The 15,956-nt window shown below is 42.6% G+C and overlaps 1 protein-coding gene across 6 annotated transcripts; it reads left to right on the top strand.

Annotated features, from left to right (window-relative positions):
• Positions 1 to 758: 758 nt before the first annotated feature.
• Positions 759 to 15,084, top strand: LOC123997066 (peptidyl-prolyl cis-trans isomerase FKBP8-like). Of its 6 annotated transcripts, none has more exons than XR_006832082.1 (9): positions 759 to 917; positions 1,402 to 1,636; positions 1,746 to 1,915; positions 2,128 to 2,216; positions 7,455 to 7,675; positions 12,072 to 12,244; positions 12,322 to 12,399; positions 12,482 to 12,599; positions 13,836 to 13,971. XR_006832082.1 is itself a non-coding variant. In XM_046301046.1 (9 exons), the coding sequence occupies exons 2-9, from the start codon at positions 1,402 to 1,404 to the stop codon at positions 14,259 to 14,261; spliced, it is 1,188 nt and encodes a 395-aa protein (XP_046157002.1). In that variant the 5' UTR covers positions 759 to 917; the 3' UTR covers positions 14,262 to 15,084. The 6 variants fall into 6 exon arrangements, 5 of the variants coding, with proteins under 5 accessions (XP_046157002.1, XP_046157005.1, XP_046157003.1 ...); XM_046301046.1 differs by lacking the exon at positions 12,482 to 12,599 and adding an exon at positions 14,175 to 15,084 and having other exon boundaries at positions 13,836 to 13,970; XM_046301049.1 differs by having other exon boundaries at positions 12,502 to 12,599.
• Positions 15,085 to 15,956: the final 872 nt, after the last annotated feature.

Genomic DNA, 15,956 nt, shown 5'->3' on the forward strand with positions numbered 1-15,956 from the left:
TACCACTGTTCCACGGTAGGCTGTCAATGTATATTTGTTCTTAATTCACTGATTTTCCTAGATAAATAAAGGTTAAATAAACATTTTGAAAATATATATGTAAATAGCTGCTGATATGGCTATCATAAAGAACTACAAATGCCATGATGAGACTGCTGAATCGGGGTAAAGGTAAACTATTAACTATCTAATGCTAGCTAAACATAGTAATGAATAAATTGGCACCATTTCTTTAAATGGACAATTCTGTGAACAGTCTTGTGCAAGTTTTTAATTGACACAATTCAATACCTGTTAGCAAAGGTGTCCTGACGTGCAGGAGCTTGCATGGATTTGTAGTTTTGTATGATGTCTACTTTAACGCTAATTAACATTTTCGAATCAAATTAAATAGAGCCGAATATATTGATAAAAGTCACCTTGTCCGAAAGCGATTTACGTGGTTATCAAAACCAGGGTAAGCCGACGTGAAACAGCCCTTAATTTAATTGTTTCAAAAATTCCCTATGGGAAAAATGTATGTAACCATTTCCCTATTTGACTGCTATGTTTTACGGGTAATGACACCTCCACTGTGGGGTTCGATATGGTGACTGGTGGCTTCAAAGCCTCTCATTTGTCAATGCAGAGCATCAGCAATCCAGGGTTTATATAATTGGTTTGAACAGCCAATGAATCTGTTTGACTGTCATCTGGATCTACCAATCGCGTAATCGCTTACAGAGGATGAGCCAATAGAAATAAAGGAACGATGTTAGGCCAAGTCTTCCTACGCCTGCTAAATTAGGTTATTGGTTTAGGCCCAAGGTGAACTCAGGAAGAGTCTGCAATCGCATGACAGAAGCATCAAGCAAAGCTAGCTATTGTCACAAACTCTTCGATCAGGCATTCTGTCCTTTTATCAAGCATATCATAAGGTAAGGGTACTCACTGTAGCATCGTTAAAATAAACATGAAGCACACAATTACAGAGGGGTAATTTTGTATAAGATAGCAACTAACTAGCTATCCTTCTAGCAGGCAAGCTTGGTCGCTAGCTAACTCACAGCAACAAACTTCTCAAAGTATTCGAAACACTCACTGAAATCCTGAACATGTATCGCTAACTAACTAAACTAGCTACTGTAGCAAGCTAGCTAACTGGCTGTTTTCGAACGTTTTGTTTTGAAACGCAATGCGTCTTCACTGTTATGGTGACGAGCTAACGTTACCAGACCCAGAATCATAGATGAAGCTGGTCTAACCACAGCAATCCATTCTTTCTAAACAAGATGCACTGTATAATTCCAGTGTGTATAGCCAATAACACCCCTTTATTTGAAAGGCACAGTTTATGCTGTTTACCAAAACATGCTTGTCTTTTCTCTGCTGTATTTCTAAATCACATTGACATTTCAACAGATGACTGACAAAGAGGAGGTGACTGGTGCAGGTGATAACCCACAGATGATTCTAACAGGGAAAGCATCGCTGCTGGACAGTGGGGAAGACTTTGAGATGTTGGATGATGATGAAATTGATGATGACCCTCCTCCTTTGGAAGATGCTGGGGGTGGGAAGAAGACTAAAAAGGAGCCTGCAGAGGACCAAAATGCTAGCCCTTCATCTCTAGGAGATGAGTGGATGGATATACTAGGTAACAAAATAACCCTTATATTTACTATGGGTCAAAGAAAAATGACAATGGTCACGTATTGACAGTCGTCACCATTTGGTTAAGCTTATTCTCACTTATCTATTTGCAGGTAATGGCCAGCTAAGGAAGAAAGTTCTGCGGGCAGGGAATGGGCCAGACAGCAGGCCCACAAAAGGCCAGAATGTCGTGATTCACCTGAAGACTTCACTGGCTGATGGGACTCTTCTAGAAGAGCAACCGGAGCTGTCTTTCACTCTGGGAGATGGTGATGTCATCCAGGTACATTCTACTTAGCATTTTAAGTGACGGCAAATCTGATCTGATTCTATACAATGCAGTGATGTGAGTAGATATGAGAAATGTAAATGGAACAAATTTATGTTTCAAGTTCAGTGTTGCTTTTATCCACCAGCAATGCCTCCAACTTTGATATTTGATTTAAGATGAGAAGTAGAACTATCCGGTTTTAACTCTTGTGTGCTTTCTCGCAGGCTCTGGATCTCACAGTGCAGCTCATGGAAATGGGGGAGACAGCCCTCGTCCAAGCCGACTCTAAATATGCATATGGTGCCCTGGGGAGGTATGGAGGGTTTCTTAATCTTGCTGGTTCTTTGTGGTTTCACTGGCATGTCTCTTTGTTGTTACCCATACAAGCCATCTATTCTAAGATAACTCTAAAACACTATGCTTCATGACGTCAAACTAGATATCATTAACCCTGGTGTCGCCTTAACATTCTGTATACTCCCCTTTTCCTAAGGGGCAAAAAAATGACCCGCCTTCACTAAACCTCTCAAATAAAGCAGGCTAATTGAATTTTAAACCCCAAATCTATTTTGCATGAAGAAACAACCTGTCATTCATCAAACTTTGTGAATATCTGGGTTTTCCCTCTTCACAATGCAGAAAGGCTGCATTTAATCAGTGGACACCACTCGTTTTTATTACAAAACCTGTCATAAGAGGTTTTTTATTATTATTGCTAAAGGTACTGCATAGGTGTAAACACATTTTTTTGCAATAGATGACACTTGTATAGCCTAAGAAAGTAGCAGAAATGTGCAGAAAGTAGTTTTGAATGTATTTTATTTAGGGAAACAATAAGTCTTGAACCTTTTTTGCAACATAATGATATATTCTTATATACTGTACAATGAGGAATTCAACTACATAATACAGTGCCTTGCGAAAGTATTTGGCCCCCTTGAACTTTGCGACCTTTTGCCACATTTCAGGCTTCAAACATAAAGATATAAAACTGTATTTTTTTGTGAAGAATCAACAACAAGTGGGACACAATCATGAAGTGGAATGACATTTATTGGATATAAAAAAATAAAAAGTTTGAAAAAATAAAAATATTCTTCACAAAAAAATACATTTTTATATCTTTATGTTTGAAGCCTGAAATGTGGCAAAAGGTCGCAAAGTTCAAGGGGGCCGAATACTTTCGCAAGGCACTGTACAGAGTCTTCTCCCATTTTCGGAACCATTGCCCCCACCTACAAGGTGTATAAACAACAACAATAAAATAAGGTAATAGATACAACAAAAAAAAATGTGAAGAACATCAATCAACTCTAATTAGCACATGTGTGCAAGTGTTTGTGCATGGACTTTGCAGATGTATTTCTCACATGTGCAGCACATAGTATTTGTTTTACAGTCCTTCTTTGGGGGGCAGAATTGTCATCTCCTCATCTTGCCTGCTGCAGCCTCAGGCCAATATTCAGCCTCCTGAACAGCTTGATCTTGTTCCATATCACGAAGGCTTTGTATGAGGACACATCAATGATGTTATGGAAGATTTCCCGCTGGCCTCTAGTCATCATCCCCCTGCAGCTATAAGTTCCAATCACCTTGTCCAGGTTGTCCACGCCACCTTTGTTGTAGTCCAGGATGATGGCTGGCTTCCTGTCCTCACGATCACTGATCTCAGCCGTTTTGTGCAGTGTGCTCAGGAGGACCACATTATTGTTCCTCTTTGGGAGGTAAGAAACTAGTGGTGGTGGGGGTGAAGGCAAAATTTGATAAGGCCTCTCTCCCCCTTGTTGCGAGGAGTGCAGGGGGGAGCTCAAGCTTGTTCTTTCTAACTGTGCCAACCATGGTGATCTTCCTCTTCAAGAGCTGCTGGCTGAGTTTATAAGAGGTGATGAAATTGTCACACGTGACATTGTGCACCCTCAGTCCATCTGTCACATCAAGCACAACCCGCATCCCCTGGTTCTTCTCCGGGCCTCATCAAGCACAACCCGCATCCCCTGTTTCTTCTCCGGGCCTCATCAAGCACAACCCGCATCCCCTGGTTCTTCTCCGGGCCTCATCAAGCACATCCCGCATCCCCTGGTTCTTCTCCGGGCCTCATCAAGCACAACCCGCATCCCCTGGTTCTTCTCCGGGCCTCATCAAGCACAACCCGCATCCCCTGGTTCTTCTCCGGGCCTCATCAAGCACAACCCGCATCCCCTGGTTCTTCTCCGGGCCTCATCAAGCACAACCCGCATCCCTTGGTTCTTCTCCGGGCCTCATCAAGCACAACCCGCATCCCCTGGTTCTTCTCCGGGCCTCATCAAGCACAACCCGCATCCCCTGGTTCTTCTCAAGCACAACCCGCATCCCCTGGTTCTTCTCATCAAGCACAACCCGCATCCCCTGGTTCTTCTCCAGGCCTCATCAAGCACAACCCGCATCCCTTCTCCAGGCCTCATCAAGGTTCTTCTCCAGGCCTCATCAAGAACAACCCGCATCCCCTGGTTCTTCTCCAGGCCTCATCAAGCACAACCCGCATCCCCTGGTTCTTCTCCAGGCCTCATCAAGCACAACCCGCATCCCCTGGTTCTTCTCCAGGCCTCATCAAGCACAACCCGCATCCCCTGGTTCTTCTCCAGGCCTCATCAAGCACAACCCGCATCCCCTGGTTCTTCTCCAGGCCTCATCAAGCACAACCCGCATCCCCTGGTTCTTCTCCAGGCCTCATCAAGCACAACCCGCATCCCCTGGTTCTTCTCCTGGCCTTCGCTGGTTGGCTTCCCTGTGTAGACTAGCATCTTCCAAGCGTAGCTGGATTGTGTGTCACAGGCTACCCATATCTTGATGCTGTACTTTGCTGGGCATATACTGCTGGAAAGGACAGTGACCTTTTGACAAGAGATTAGTATCAGTGTCACAGAACATAATCACATAAATCAGTGCTATTACAGCAATACATAATACAATTAACAGTGAAAATCACTTGCATTACAGATATGAAAATAAAAATGTACCTCTGAATGGAACCAGTTGCTCATCCACTGTTACTTCAGGCCCAGGGTTGTAGATGTATGGCAGACGCTCCCCCAACTTCTCCTAAACGTCTCTTATGGCCGCCAGTTTGTCTCCCGCACGACTTGACTCACGGTTATCAAATCGTAGCATTCTTGAGAAAGTGTGAAAGACTTTCAGTGGCACGGAAAATCGCCCTTCCACTCTCTGCATCCCAGAGACGACATGTAGCCTCGCCTCTGGACCTATACACACCCGCTAAGATTAGAAGCCCTATGTAGGCACGCAGGTCAATCTCATCCATCCTTTTCCAGTTGTCTCCATATTTACGGGAACCCTCCATTTGTAATCTCCAGACTGATTTTTCTTTTTTTCGATGGCTGGTGTGGTGAACATGTAGAATGATGAGGCAATGTCCTGGCCATATTTTCCTATTCTTTGACAAATGTCTCCTTCAGCTTGTATATTTCTTCTTCATCTGAAGATGATGCATCGTGCTCTGGGTTGTATTATTCCGCATCTTCTTCAGACACCTTCTAAATCATTGTTCTCTTCTTCCTCCTGGACATCTGAAAACATCAGCTCTATGACCTGTTGTGCACTTATGGCTTCAGCAAAGAGAACTGAGGAGGTGGGCTGTCATCTGCAGCACCTTCATAGCCTCTGACTGCATTCCACATTAGTAAACCATGTTTATTTTGTCTGTGAACTTGAATCATGTGGAGGGGGGATCCTGCACATGCACAAAGTTTTCATTTAGTCTGTGTGCTACTGATTTACCACAATCTAAATTTTGTGTGTTTTTGTGGTGTAAATTATTTTAAAACTGCTGGGTCAAAAATAACCATAAGACAATCTTTGTACCCTGGTGGTGTACATCTTTAATGGAAACATGAACAGAGGCAACGTTTCATTTTTTTAAATGTTGGGGTCACTAGGAAAAGTGATCAAATTTCAAGTTGAAAAAATATAATTTAGGGGGATTTCTCTGTTAAGCTTTCTAGGGCTCGACAACATTCCGCTGAAAAAGGCAGTGCGCGGAATTCAAAAATATTTTTTTGTAAATATGTCACTTTCACACATTAACAAGTCCAATACAGCAAATGAAAGATAAACATCTTGTTAATCTACCCATCGTGTCTGATTTAAAAAAAATAATAATAATTTAAAAAATGCTTTACAGCAAAAGCACAACATGATTATTTTGGGTCAGAGTCAAGTCTCAAACACACACAGCCATTTTCCAGCCAATGGTAGGAGCCACAAAAAGCAGAAATATAGATCAAATTAATCACTAACCTTTGATCTTCATCAGATGACACTCCTAGGACATCATGTTACACAATACATGTATGTTTGGTTCGGTAATGTGCATATTTCTTTTCAAAAATCTCAGTCTACATTGGCGTGTTACGTGCAGTAATGTTTTGATTCCAAAACATCCAGTGATTTTGCCGAAATACTCATAATAAACATTGATAAAAGATGCAATTGTTATTCACAGAATTAAAGATAGACTTCTCCTTAATGCAACCGCCGTGTCAGATTTTTTTTTAAACTTGACGGAAAAAGCATAATCTGAGAACGGCGCTCAGAACCCAAAACAGCCAGAGGAATATCCGCCATTTTGGCGTCATCAGAAGCTAGAAAAAACACAATATTCACTTAACTTTGATCTTCATCAGAAGGCACTCCCAGGAATCCCAGTTAGACAATAAATTACTGATTTGTTCCATAAAGCCCATCATTTAGCCACTTGTTGTTAGCGTGTTCAGGCCAGTAATCCATCTTCGTGAGGCGTGAGCACTTCCTCCAGACAAACTCAAAGTTCCGTTACAGTCCGTAGAAACAAGTCAAATGATGTATGCAATCAATCTTTAGGATGTTTTTAACATAAATCAGCAATCAGGTTCCAACCAGAGAATTTCATTGTCTGATGAAAAGCATTGGAACGAGAGCAAACTCTGTCGGGAGCGCGCGTCATGAGACAGAGTCTCTCTGCCAGACCACTCACTCAAAGAGCTATTATGACCCCCTCCTTTATTGTAGAATCCTCAAACCAGTTTCTAAAGACGGTGCCATCTAGTGGAAGCCCTAGGAAGTGCATCCTCATTTATATCACTGGGATTTCAAAAGGTACTGTTTTGAAAATAGATTTCACTTCCTGTTTTGTGATACTCAGACATCATTCAAACAGTTTTAGAAACTTCAGTGTTTTCTATCCAATACTAATAATAATATGCATATATTAGCAACTGGGACAGAGTAGGAGGCAGTTCAGTCTGGGTACGCTATTAATCCAAAAGTGAAAATACTGCCCCCTATCCCAAGAAGGTTAAACAGTGGTGGGTCATTTTTTTTACACTTAAGACAACACAAGGGTTAACTTGTGTTCCTCTTAATGGGAGCTAAACTCCTCAGCACTCTTCCCTTTTTTAAGAAAGAGCTGTGATTGGAATGCTGCTGTCTTGAGCTCACTGCTTCTAGTACACGACCTGACTTTGCTCTTTGATTGTGTGCTCCCTGCCCTGGCCTCCACCACTGTCTCTACTGGCAGCCTTGCCCCTGAGGTGCTTCCCAGTGCTGATCTGGCCCTGGAGGTACAGCTGCTGGATGCCACTGAGGCCCCCGACCTTGAGCTCCTCTCCCCCCAGGAGAGGGTTGCCCTGGCTGGGCAGAAGAGGGAGAGGGGGAATGTCTACTACCAGAGAGGAGACTACGCCTTCGCTGTAAACTCTTATGGCTTTGCCCTGCAGATCACAGAGTCCAGCTCTAAAGGTGACCGTAGTGACATATTTATTTATTTTTTGTTATTTGCGAAAGCACTGTTTTTGGATGGGCCTGGACACAAGACTCCCTGGAATTTACTAATCAAATCTAATGTATTTATAAAGCCCTTCTTACATCAGCTGATATATCAAAGTGCTGTACAGAAACCCAGTCTAAAACCCCAAACAGGTGCAGCTGTGGCTTGGAAAAACTCCCTAGAAAGGCCGAAACCTAGAGCGGAACCAGGCTATGAGGGGTGGCCAGTCCTCTTCTAGCTCTACGGGGTGGAGATTATAACAGAACATGGCCAAGATGTTAAAATGTTCATAAATGACCAGCATGGTCAAATAATAGTAATCACAGTTAACAGGTCAGGGTTCCATAGCCGCAGGCAGAACAGTTGAAACTGGAGCAACAGCACGGCCAGGTGGACTGGGGACAACGAGTCATCAGGTCAGGTAGTCCTGAGGCATGGTCTTAGGGCTCAGGTCCTCCGAGAGAGAGAATTAGAGAGGGCATACTTAAATTCACACAGGACCCCGGATAAGACAGGAGATATACTCCAGATATAACAGACTGACCCTAGCCCCCTGACACAAACTACTGCAGCATAAATACTGGAGGCTGAGACAGGAGGGGTCACAAGACACTGTGGCCCCATCCGATGATACCCCCAGACAGGGCCAAACATGCAGGATATAACCCCACCCACTTTTCCAAAGCACAGCCCCCACACCACTAGAACGATATCTTCAACCACCAACTTACCATCCTGAGACAAGGCTGAGTATAGCCCACAAAGATCTCCGCCACGGCACAACCCAAGGGGGGCGCCAACCCAGACAGGAAGACCACGTCAGTGACTCCATCCACACAAGTAATGCACCCCTCCTAGGGACGGCATGGAAGAGCACCAGTAAGCCAGTGACTCAGCCCCTGTAATAGTCGTTAGAGGCAAAGAATCCCAGTGGAGAGAGGGGAACCGGCCAGGCGGAGGCAGCAAGGGTGGTTCGTTGCTCCAGTGCCTTTCCGTTCACCTTCACACTCCTGAGCCAGACTACACTCAATCATAGGACCCACTGAAGAAATGAGTCTTCAGTAAAAACTTAAAGGTTGAGACTGCGTTTCTCAGATGGGTAGGCAGACCATTCCATAAAAATTTAGTTCTATAGGAGAAAGCCCTGCCTCCAGCGGTTTGCTTAGAAATTCTAGGGACAATTAGGAGGCCTGCATCTTGTGACTGTAGCGTACGTGTAGGTATGTACGGCAGGACCAAATCGGAAAGATGGGTAGGAGCAAGCCCATTTAATGCTTTAGTTTAGCAGTAAAACCCTAATCAGCCCTTGCCTTAACAGGAAGCAAATTTAGGGTGGCTAACACTGGAGTAATATGATCAAATCTTTGAGTTCTAGTCAGGATTCTAGCAGCTGTATTTTGCACTAACTGAAGTTTATTTAGTGCTTTATCAGGGTAGCTGGAAAGTAAAGCATTGCAGTAGTCTAACCTAGAAGTAACAAGAGCATGATTATTTTTTTCTGCATAATCTGTGGACAAAATTTCTGATTTTTCCAATGTTACATAAATGGGAAAAAAGCTGTCCTTGGAACAGTCTTGATATGTTTGTCAAAAGAGAGCTCAGGGTTCAGAGTAATGCCGAGGTCCTTCCGTTTTATTTGAGACGACTGTACAACCATCAAGATTGTCAGATTCAACAGAAGATCTCTGTTTCTTGGGACCTAGAATAAGCATCTCTGTTTTATCTGAGTTTAAAAGTAGAAAGTTTGCAGCCATCCACTTCCTTATGTCTGAAACACATGCTTCCAGCGAGGGCAATTTTGGGGCTTCACCATGTTTCATTGAAATGTACAGCTGTGTGCCATCTGCATAGCAATGAAAGTTAACATTATGTTTTTGAATGACATCCCCAAGAGGTAAAATGTATAGTGAAAACAATAGTGGCCCTAAAACGGAACCTTGAGGAACACCGAAATTTACAGTTGATTTGTCAGAGGACAAACCATTCACAGAGACAAACTGATATCTTTCCAACAGATAAGCTCTAAACCAGGCCAGAACTTGTCCGTGTAGACTAATTTGGGTTTCCAATATCGCCAAAAGAATGTGGTGATCGATGGCATCAAAAGCAGCACTAAGGTCTAGGAGCACGAGGACAGATGCAGAGCCTCGGTCTGACGCCATTTAAAATGTCATTTACCACCTTCACAAGTGCAGTCTCAGTGCTATGATGGGGTCTAAAACCAGACTGAAGCATTTTTCATATACATTGTTTATCTTCAGGAAGGCAGTGAGTTGCTGCGCAACAGCTTTTTCTTTAAATTGTTGAGAGGAATGGGAGATTCCATATAGGCCGATAGTTTTTAAAATATTTTCTGGGTCAAGGTTTGGCTTTTTCAAGAGAGGCTTTATTACTGCCACTTAGTGCATTTGGTACACATCCGGTGGATAGAGAGCCGTTTATTATGTTCAACATCGGAGGGCCAAGCACAGGAAGCAGCTCTTTCAGTAGTTTATTTGGAATTAGGGTCCAGTATGCAGCTTGACGGTTTAGAGGCCATGATTATTTTCTTCATTGTGTCGATATAGTACTAAAACACTTGAGTGTCACGCTTGGTCCTGGCAGAGTTGTGCAGACTCTGGACAACTGAGCTTTGGAGGAATACGCAGATTTAAAGAAGAGTCCATAATTTATTTTCTAATGATCATGATTTTTTTTCCTCAAAGAAATTAATTAATTAATTAATTTATTACTGCTTAAGTGAAAGCCATCCTCTCTTGGGGAATGCTGCTTTTTAGTTAGCTTTGCCACAGTATCAAAATACAATTTTGGATTGTTCTTTTTTTTCCTCAATTAAGTTGGAAAAATAGGATGATCGAGCAGCAGTGAGGGCTCTTCGATACTGCACGGTATTGTCTTTCCAAGCTAGTCCGAAGACTTGGCACCATTTCCGTTCCAATTTTCTGGAAGCTTGCTTCAGAGCTCGGGTATTTTCTGTTTACCAGGGAGCTAGTTTCTTATGACAAATGTTTTTAGTTTTTAGGGGTGCAACTGCGTCTAGGGTATTGAAGAAACATTAATAGCCACAAAATGTATTCCATGGGACAAAACTAGGTCCAGAGTATGACACTGGCAGTGAGTAGGTCCGGAGACATGTTGGACAAAACCCACTGAGTCGATGATGGCTCCGAAAGCCTTTTGGAGTGGGCCTGTGGACTTTTCCATGTGAATATTAAAGTCACCAAAAATGTGAATATTATCTGCTATGACTACAAGGTCCGATAGGAATTCAGGGAACTCCGTGAGGAATGTTGTATATGGCCCAGGAGGCCTGTAAACAGTAGCTATAAAAAGTGATTGACTATGCCTGCATAGATTTCATGACTAGAAGCTCAAAAGACAAAAACATTTTTTTTTTTGTAAATTGAAATGAGCTATCATAAATGTTAGCAACACCTCCACCTTTGCGGGATGCGCGGGGGATATGGTCACTAACCAGGAGGTGAAGCCTTATTTAACACAGTAAATTCATCAGGCTTAAGCCATGTTTCAGTCAGGCCAATCACATCAAGATTATGATCAGTGATTAGTTAATTTACTATAACTGCCTTGGAAGTGAGGGAGGTTCAGTCTCTTTCAATAATGGCAGGAATGGAGGTGGTCTTTATTCTAGTGAGATTGCTAAGGCGAACACCGCCATGTTTAGTTTTTCCCAACCTAGGTCGAGGCATAGACCGGTCTGAATGGGGATAGCTGAGCTGACTACACTGACTGTGCTAGTGGCAGACTCCACTAAGCTGGCAGGCTGGCTAACAGCTTGCTGCCTGGCCTGCACCCTATCTCATTGTGGAGCTAGGGGAGTTAGAGCCCTGTCTATGTTCATAGATAAGATGAGAGCCCCCCCTCCACCTAGGATGGAGTCCATCACTCCTCAACAGGCCAGGCTTGGTCCTGTTTGTGGGTGAGTCCCAGAAAGAGGGCCAATTATCTACAAATTCTATCTTTTGGGAGGGCCAGAAAACAGCCATGAGAAAGTTGTCCGGCTGCGGGGACTGTCCGAGGGGATTTATACTATTATCTGTACTTACTGGTTACAACCTTTCCTACACTGAAATTACCCTTGCCTAACGATTGCATCTGAAGCTGGGCTTGCAGCTCAGCTATCCTCGCCGTAAGGCAATCTTTCTCTTGTATATTATGAGTACAGCGACTGCAATTAAACTAAAAATATAAACGGTTAGTAAAAACCGTGAAGTTGTCAGGTAGCAAGGTTGGAAACAAAACGCACAGCAGCACGTCAACAAGTCTGCAAGTTGTGACCTGAAATGACACGTATCAAACTAGGCGTCACGTGGCTCCAACTGATGGTGTGTGTGACTGCTGTTTCAGTGGACATTAGCCCGGAGGAAGAGGAGGAGCTGATGGACATTAAGGTGAAGTGTCTAAACAACATGGCAGCTGCCCAGCTCAAGTTGGATCACTACGAAGCAGCACTACGGTCCTGTGTTTCAGTGCTGGCCCACCAGCCAGACAACATCAAAGCCCTATTCCGCAAAGGCAAGGTAGGTATCACACAACTGAATGTGTGGATTTGAGTGTGCATGTCTGAAAAGATCACCATGGACTTCTGTATCTGTAGGTATTGGCCTTGCAAGGAGAATATGCTGACGCTATAAGGAATTTGAAGATGGCCCTGAAGTTGGAGCCAAGCAACAAGGTACTGTACTCAACATTCACAAAATCATTATTTAGAAAGATGTGGAATGAAAACAAATTCTCAGGACCACATGTTTTTGCAGTTCTTTCTGACATCCACCAGGTGGTGCCATATTCTCTAATATTGGTGATGAAGGAAACCAGGTGGACTGCAGACTCATCATTTTGGTGGATCTGATTTCGTGTTGTTGCTGTAAATAGGTTGGTTTATCGATGCCCAGGTGATATCTAAGCATTGCTTAGACATGTTGCTCCCTGCACAGGGAGAACCAGGGCGAACCACAGCGCGTTTGCTACTTGGACCATCTGCATGTTAATACTTAACACTCATGACCCCCCCCCCCACCATCCCACTCACTCCTGCCGCCTCAGTATTTTTTCAGTCCAACACACCAATGTGAAATCATGCTCTGACAGAATGCCTTGTACAATTGTCCCATACAGTTTTTTTTCTTCTTCTTGGACACTAATGTAGTGCATGAGTGTGTTGGGCTGGTAGTTGTTCATATGTTGACATTTTCTATTAGCATTAGACAAGCTCTTGCATTCTGAACTGGGCTGCAGGGTGCACCACAGAGTTGGTTACACCATCTCAAGTGTGGCTGCCTGGGAATGTTTATGGTGGTGTTTTTGCTGAAGTGTTTTAGATTAGGAGCAGTAAACCATTTACAAGTAGAATCTCAATGGTCCAGATTAGAAGATTCCATATTTATATGCAAAAATTGTGGTCCACTCCCTACTTTTAATTTGAAGGATGTTAGGGTTTTCTTGTCTGAATTCATTAATTTAATTAACACAATTTTCCTTTATTTTCTCAATACAAACGTTTTTGTAAAATGGGGAAAGATGACAAGAACTGCAGCAGTTATGTAATTTCTGTCCTCAAACATTACTATTGTTTACATGAAGTATCGGCTGATTTGAACATGGGAATGCCAAGGGGGGCCCTATAGAAACCTGATATTGTGAAGCACCCATTTAATCTTGTCAGCAGTGGGAGATGAAACCCTAAGAGCGGAGACTTGCCCAAACTATACCCTCCTCTGTCCACAACACAGTGCTTGTAAGTGGCTCCTTGGAAGCTGTAATGGACATTTTGGCCAGTACTGTGAAAATGTCCTAAATTTCCCACTCACAAACCCTTGAGACGAATGACTAAGACTTGATATGAGGGGGCTGCCTCATGCAGGGAAGCTGTTAACTTACTACCCTTTTGTTGGCTGGATTTGTATTGGCACGAATATTCATTTTACAATCGCATCAATTGCTAATAATCAAGCCACCTGCAGTTAACAGAACACCTGACTATTATGGTGCATAGGGAATGGGTTGTCATCAGTGAGTGTGTTTTTATATACACAGGCTATGTGATTGTGGGAAGGGGGTAGAGTAGTACGCCTGCAGCTTATTCTCACACTTTGCTGTCTCCTGGGGTAGACCATCCACTCAGAACTCTCCAAGCTGGTGAAGAAGCACTCTGAGCAGAAAGGCGCCGAGCAGGCCATGTACAAGAAGATGCTAGGCAACCCAGGCAGTGGTGGCATGCAGAAACACCAGGCCAGGTCATCATGGGTGAGACGGTCCTCACATGAGGCTTAACCTGCTCATGTCAACAAACTGATGCTAGCATAAAATGTTATTTGAAACCAGCTGGGGATCAGAAAAATATGTTTTGAGGTGTACATGGATGTCTTACCTTTTGAATGCATTTCAAAATGAGGAAACAGTCTTCCATGTCAACATAACGCCTCACATTTTGTTTTCTTTTGTCCCCAGGATGTCAGCTGGAAATGGCTGTTCGGTGCCACGGCTGTAGCCATCGGAGGTGTCGCCTTGTCAGTTGTCATAGCTGCCAGAAATTAGATAAGACAAATACTTTTTCTGGTGATTGCCTGCACCCTCCACGGTGGGACCTCACAAAAAGCAACTGGATATCTGGCAGTGCCTGTTGGAACTGGTAAAAAAAAAAAGTGGGAAGGAAATGGCTTTATCTGCCACAACCTTTAGTGTGACGGTCCATAAGTTTCTCACACTGTTCTGTCACTGCTTGGAAGAATTATGACAAATACTATACAATAAACATTTGTATATGAAAAGTACTTACCACTTTTTAAATGTGCATATGGCCATTTATTTCCAGAGACAAATTGTTAATTGCTCCAATATGGTAATGATTCAAAATATAAATTGAGCACTCTGAAATGAGAATTCTATGAATGATCGGTCAAAGTTATTTAAAATTAGCGAATGTGATATGGTCCTATATTTTTAAAGCATATGATTGTGCAATTATTTGCATTCTGCTTTTGTTCTTTTACTGGGACAGTGCCAGTGATGGGTATGCGCTGAATCTAGATGCTGTATTATCTGGCCCTGGGATCCACACTGTCTTGGTCGACAGAAACTGTCACATTCTTTTAAATGGCAGAAAGAAGAAACTCGAGAATACCTCACTTTTGATCATTCTGAGAAATGTTGAAAGGTGTACCTTCTAAATCCAATTTTAGGTCAGTTTAACAAAACATCTAATTGATTATCTATCATTTTGTTAAATTCAGGATACTTGTTATATTCATGATATGTGTTATATAAGACAGTCAAGTGTTGCAGACATTGTTTGAGTTTCTCACATTCCTTTATTTGTTAATTTTGTATTTATTTCAATAAAAGTTTGTCAATTCTGGTACTATGAGCCACACCCTTTTTTGTATAATCAACCTTTTGGTATCTAATCTTTAAGATGTCTTGTCACCCGTACAACTGTCAATCTCTGACAGGTTGGGAGCACTTCATCTGTTATTACAGTACATGGACTCAACGCCTACACACTTAAGTCGAATGAGAGCTTGTTACTGTCAAAGAAAGTAAATGGATTTATAGCACTACAGGAGGTAGAAAACACTGATTTTGTTTGTCTATTTCATATTTGACATGCTCCTTTTCAACATAAACAATATCTGTGTCAGACGACAGGAACTAATTTGCTTAGAGCAAGGGGTGTCCAATTCATTCCGTTGAGGGCAGTGCTTTTTCTTTCAATTTGTGTCCAATTAAGCGCTATACAGCCAGGTGAGGGGAATTCCTAACTAATCCGTGATCTTAATTCATCAATCAAGTACAATGGACCCTCCGTGGAATGATTTTGGATCTATTTTGCTGGTTGGCTTTACAGCTAGCAAACTAGAGCATTTCCTCATGTCCTATTTATTTATTTTTTGTACCAATTTGTTATTGACTGGACATTCCCAACTCATGGATTCAGTCAGACGTTGAGTAGTCCAGTGACCTAGTGTTTCCCTCTTCCTTGCAGATCTCTGGTGTGTATCATATGTACCCTGGTAGCCACTGACTAGACATGTCTCATGTTTTTAATGATTCACATTCTATTCTCAATGCCTCATATTTAAGTAAATAAACCGTTTATGATTAATCCTCCTTATACATGTGTCGACCTTATGTCACGTGGATATGTTTATATATAATATTTATTTTCAATTTAACTTGTGACTTCATCACGCCATGCACGTAACATGAATATTCATTGTAAAGCTAACGATA

The sequence above is a fragment of the Oncorhynchus gorbuscha genome, linkage group LG15 (genome assembly GCF_021184085.1).
Source record: "Oncorhynchus gorbuscha isolate QuinsamMale2020 ecotype Even-year linkage group LG15, OgorEven_v1.0, whole genome shotgun sequence".
Taxonomy (NCBI): domain Eukaryota; kingdom Metazoa; phylum Chordata; class Actinopteri; order Salmoniformes; family Salmonidae; genus Oncorhynchus; species Oncorhynchus gorbuscha.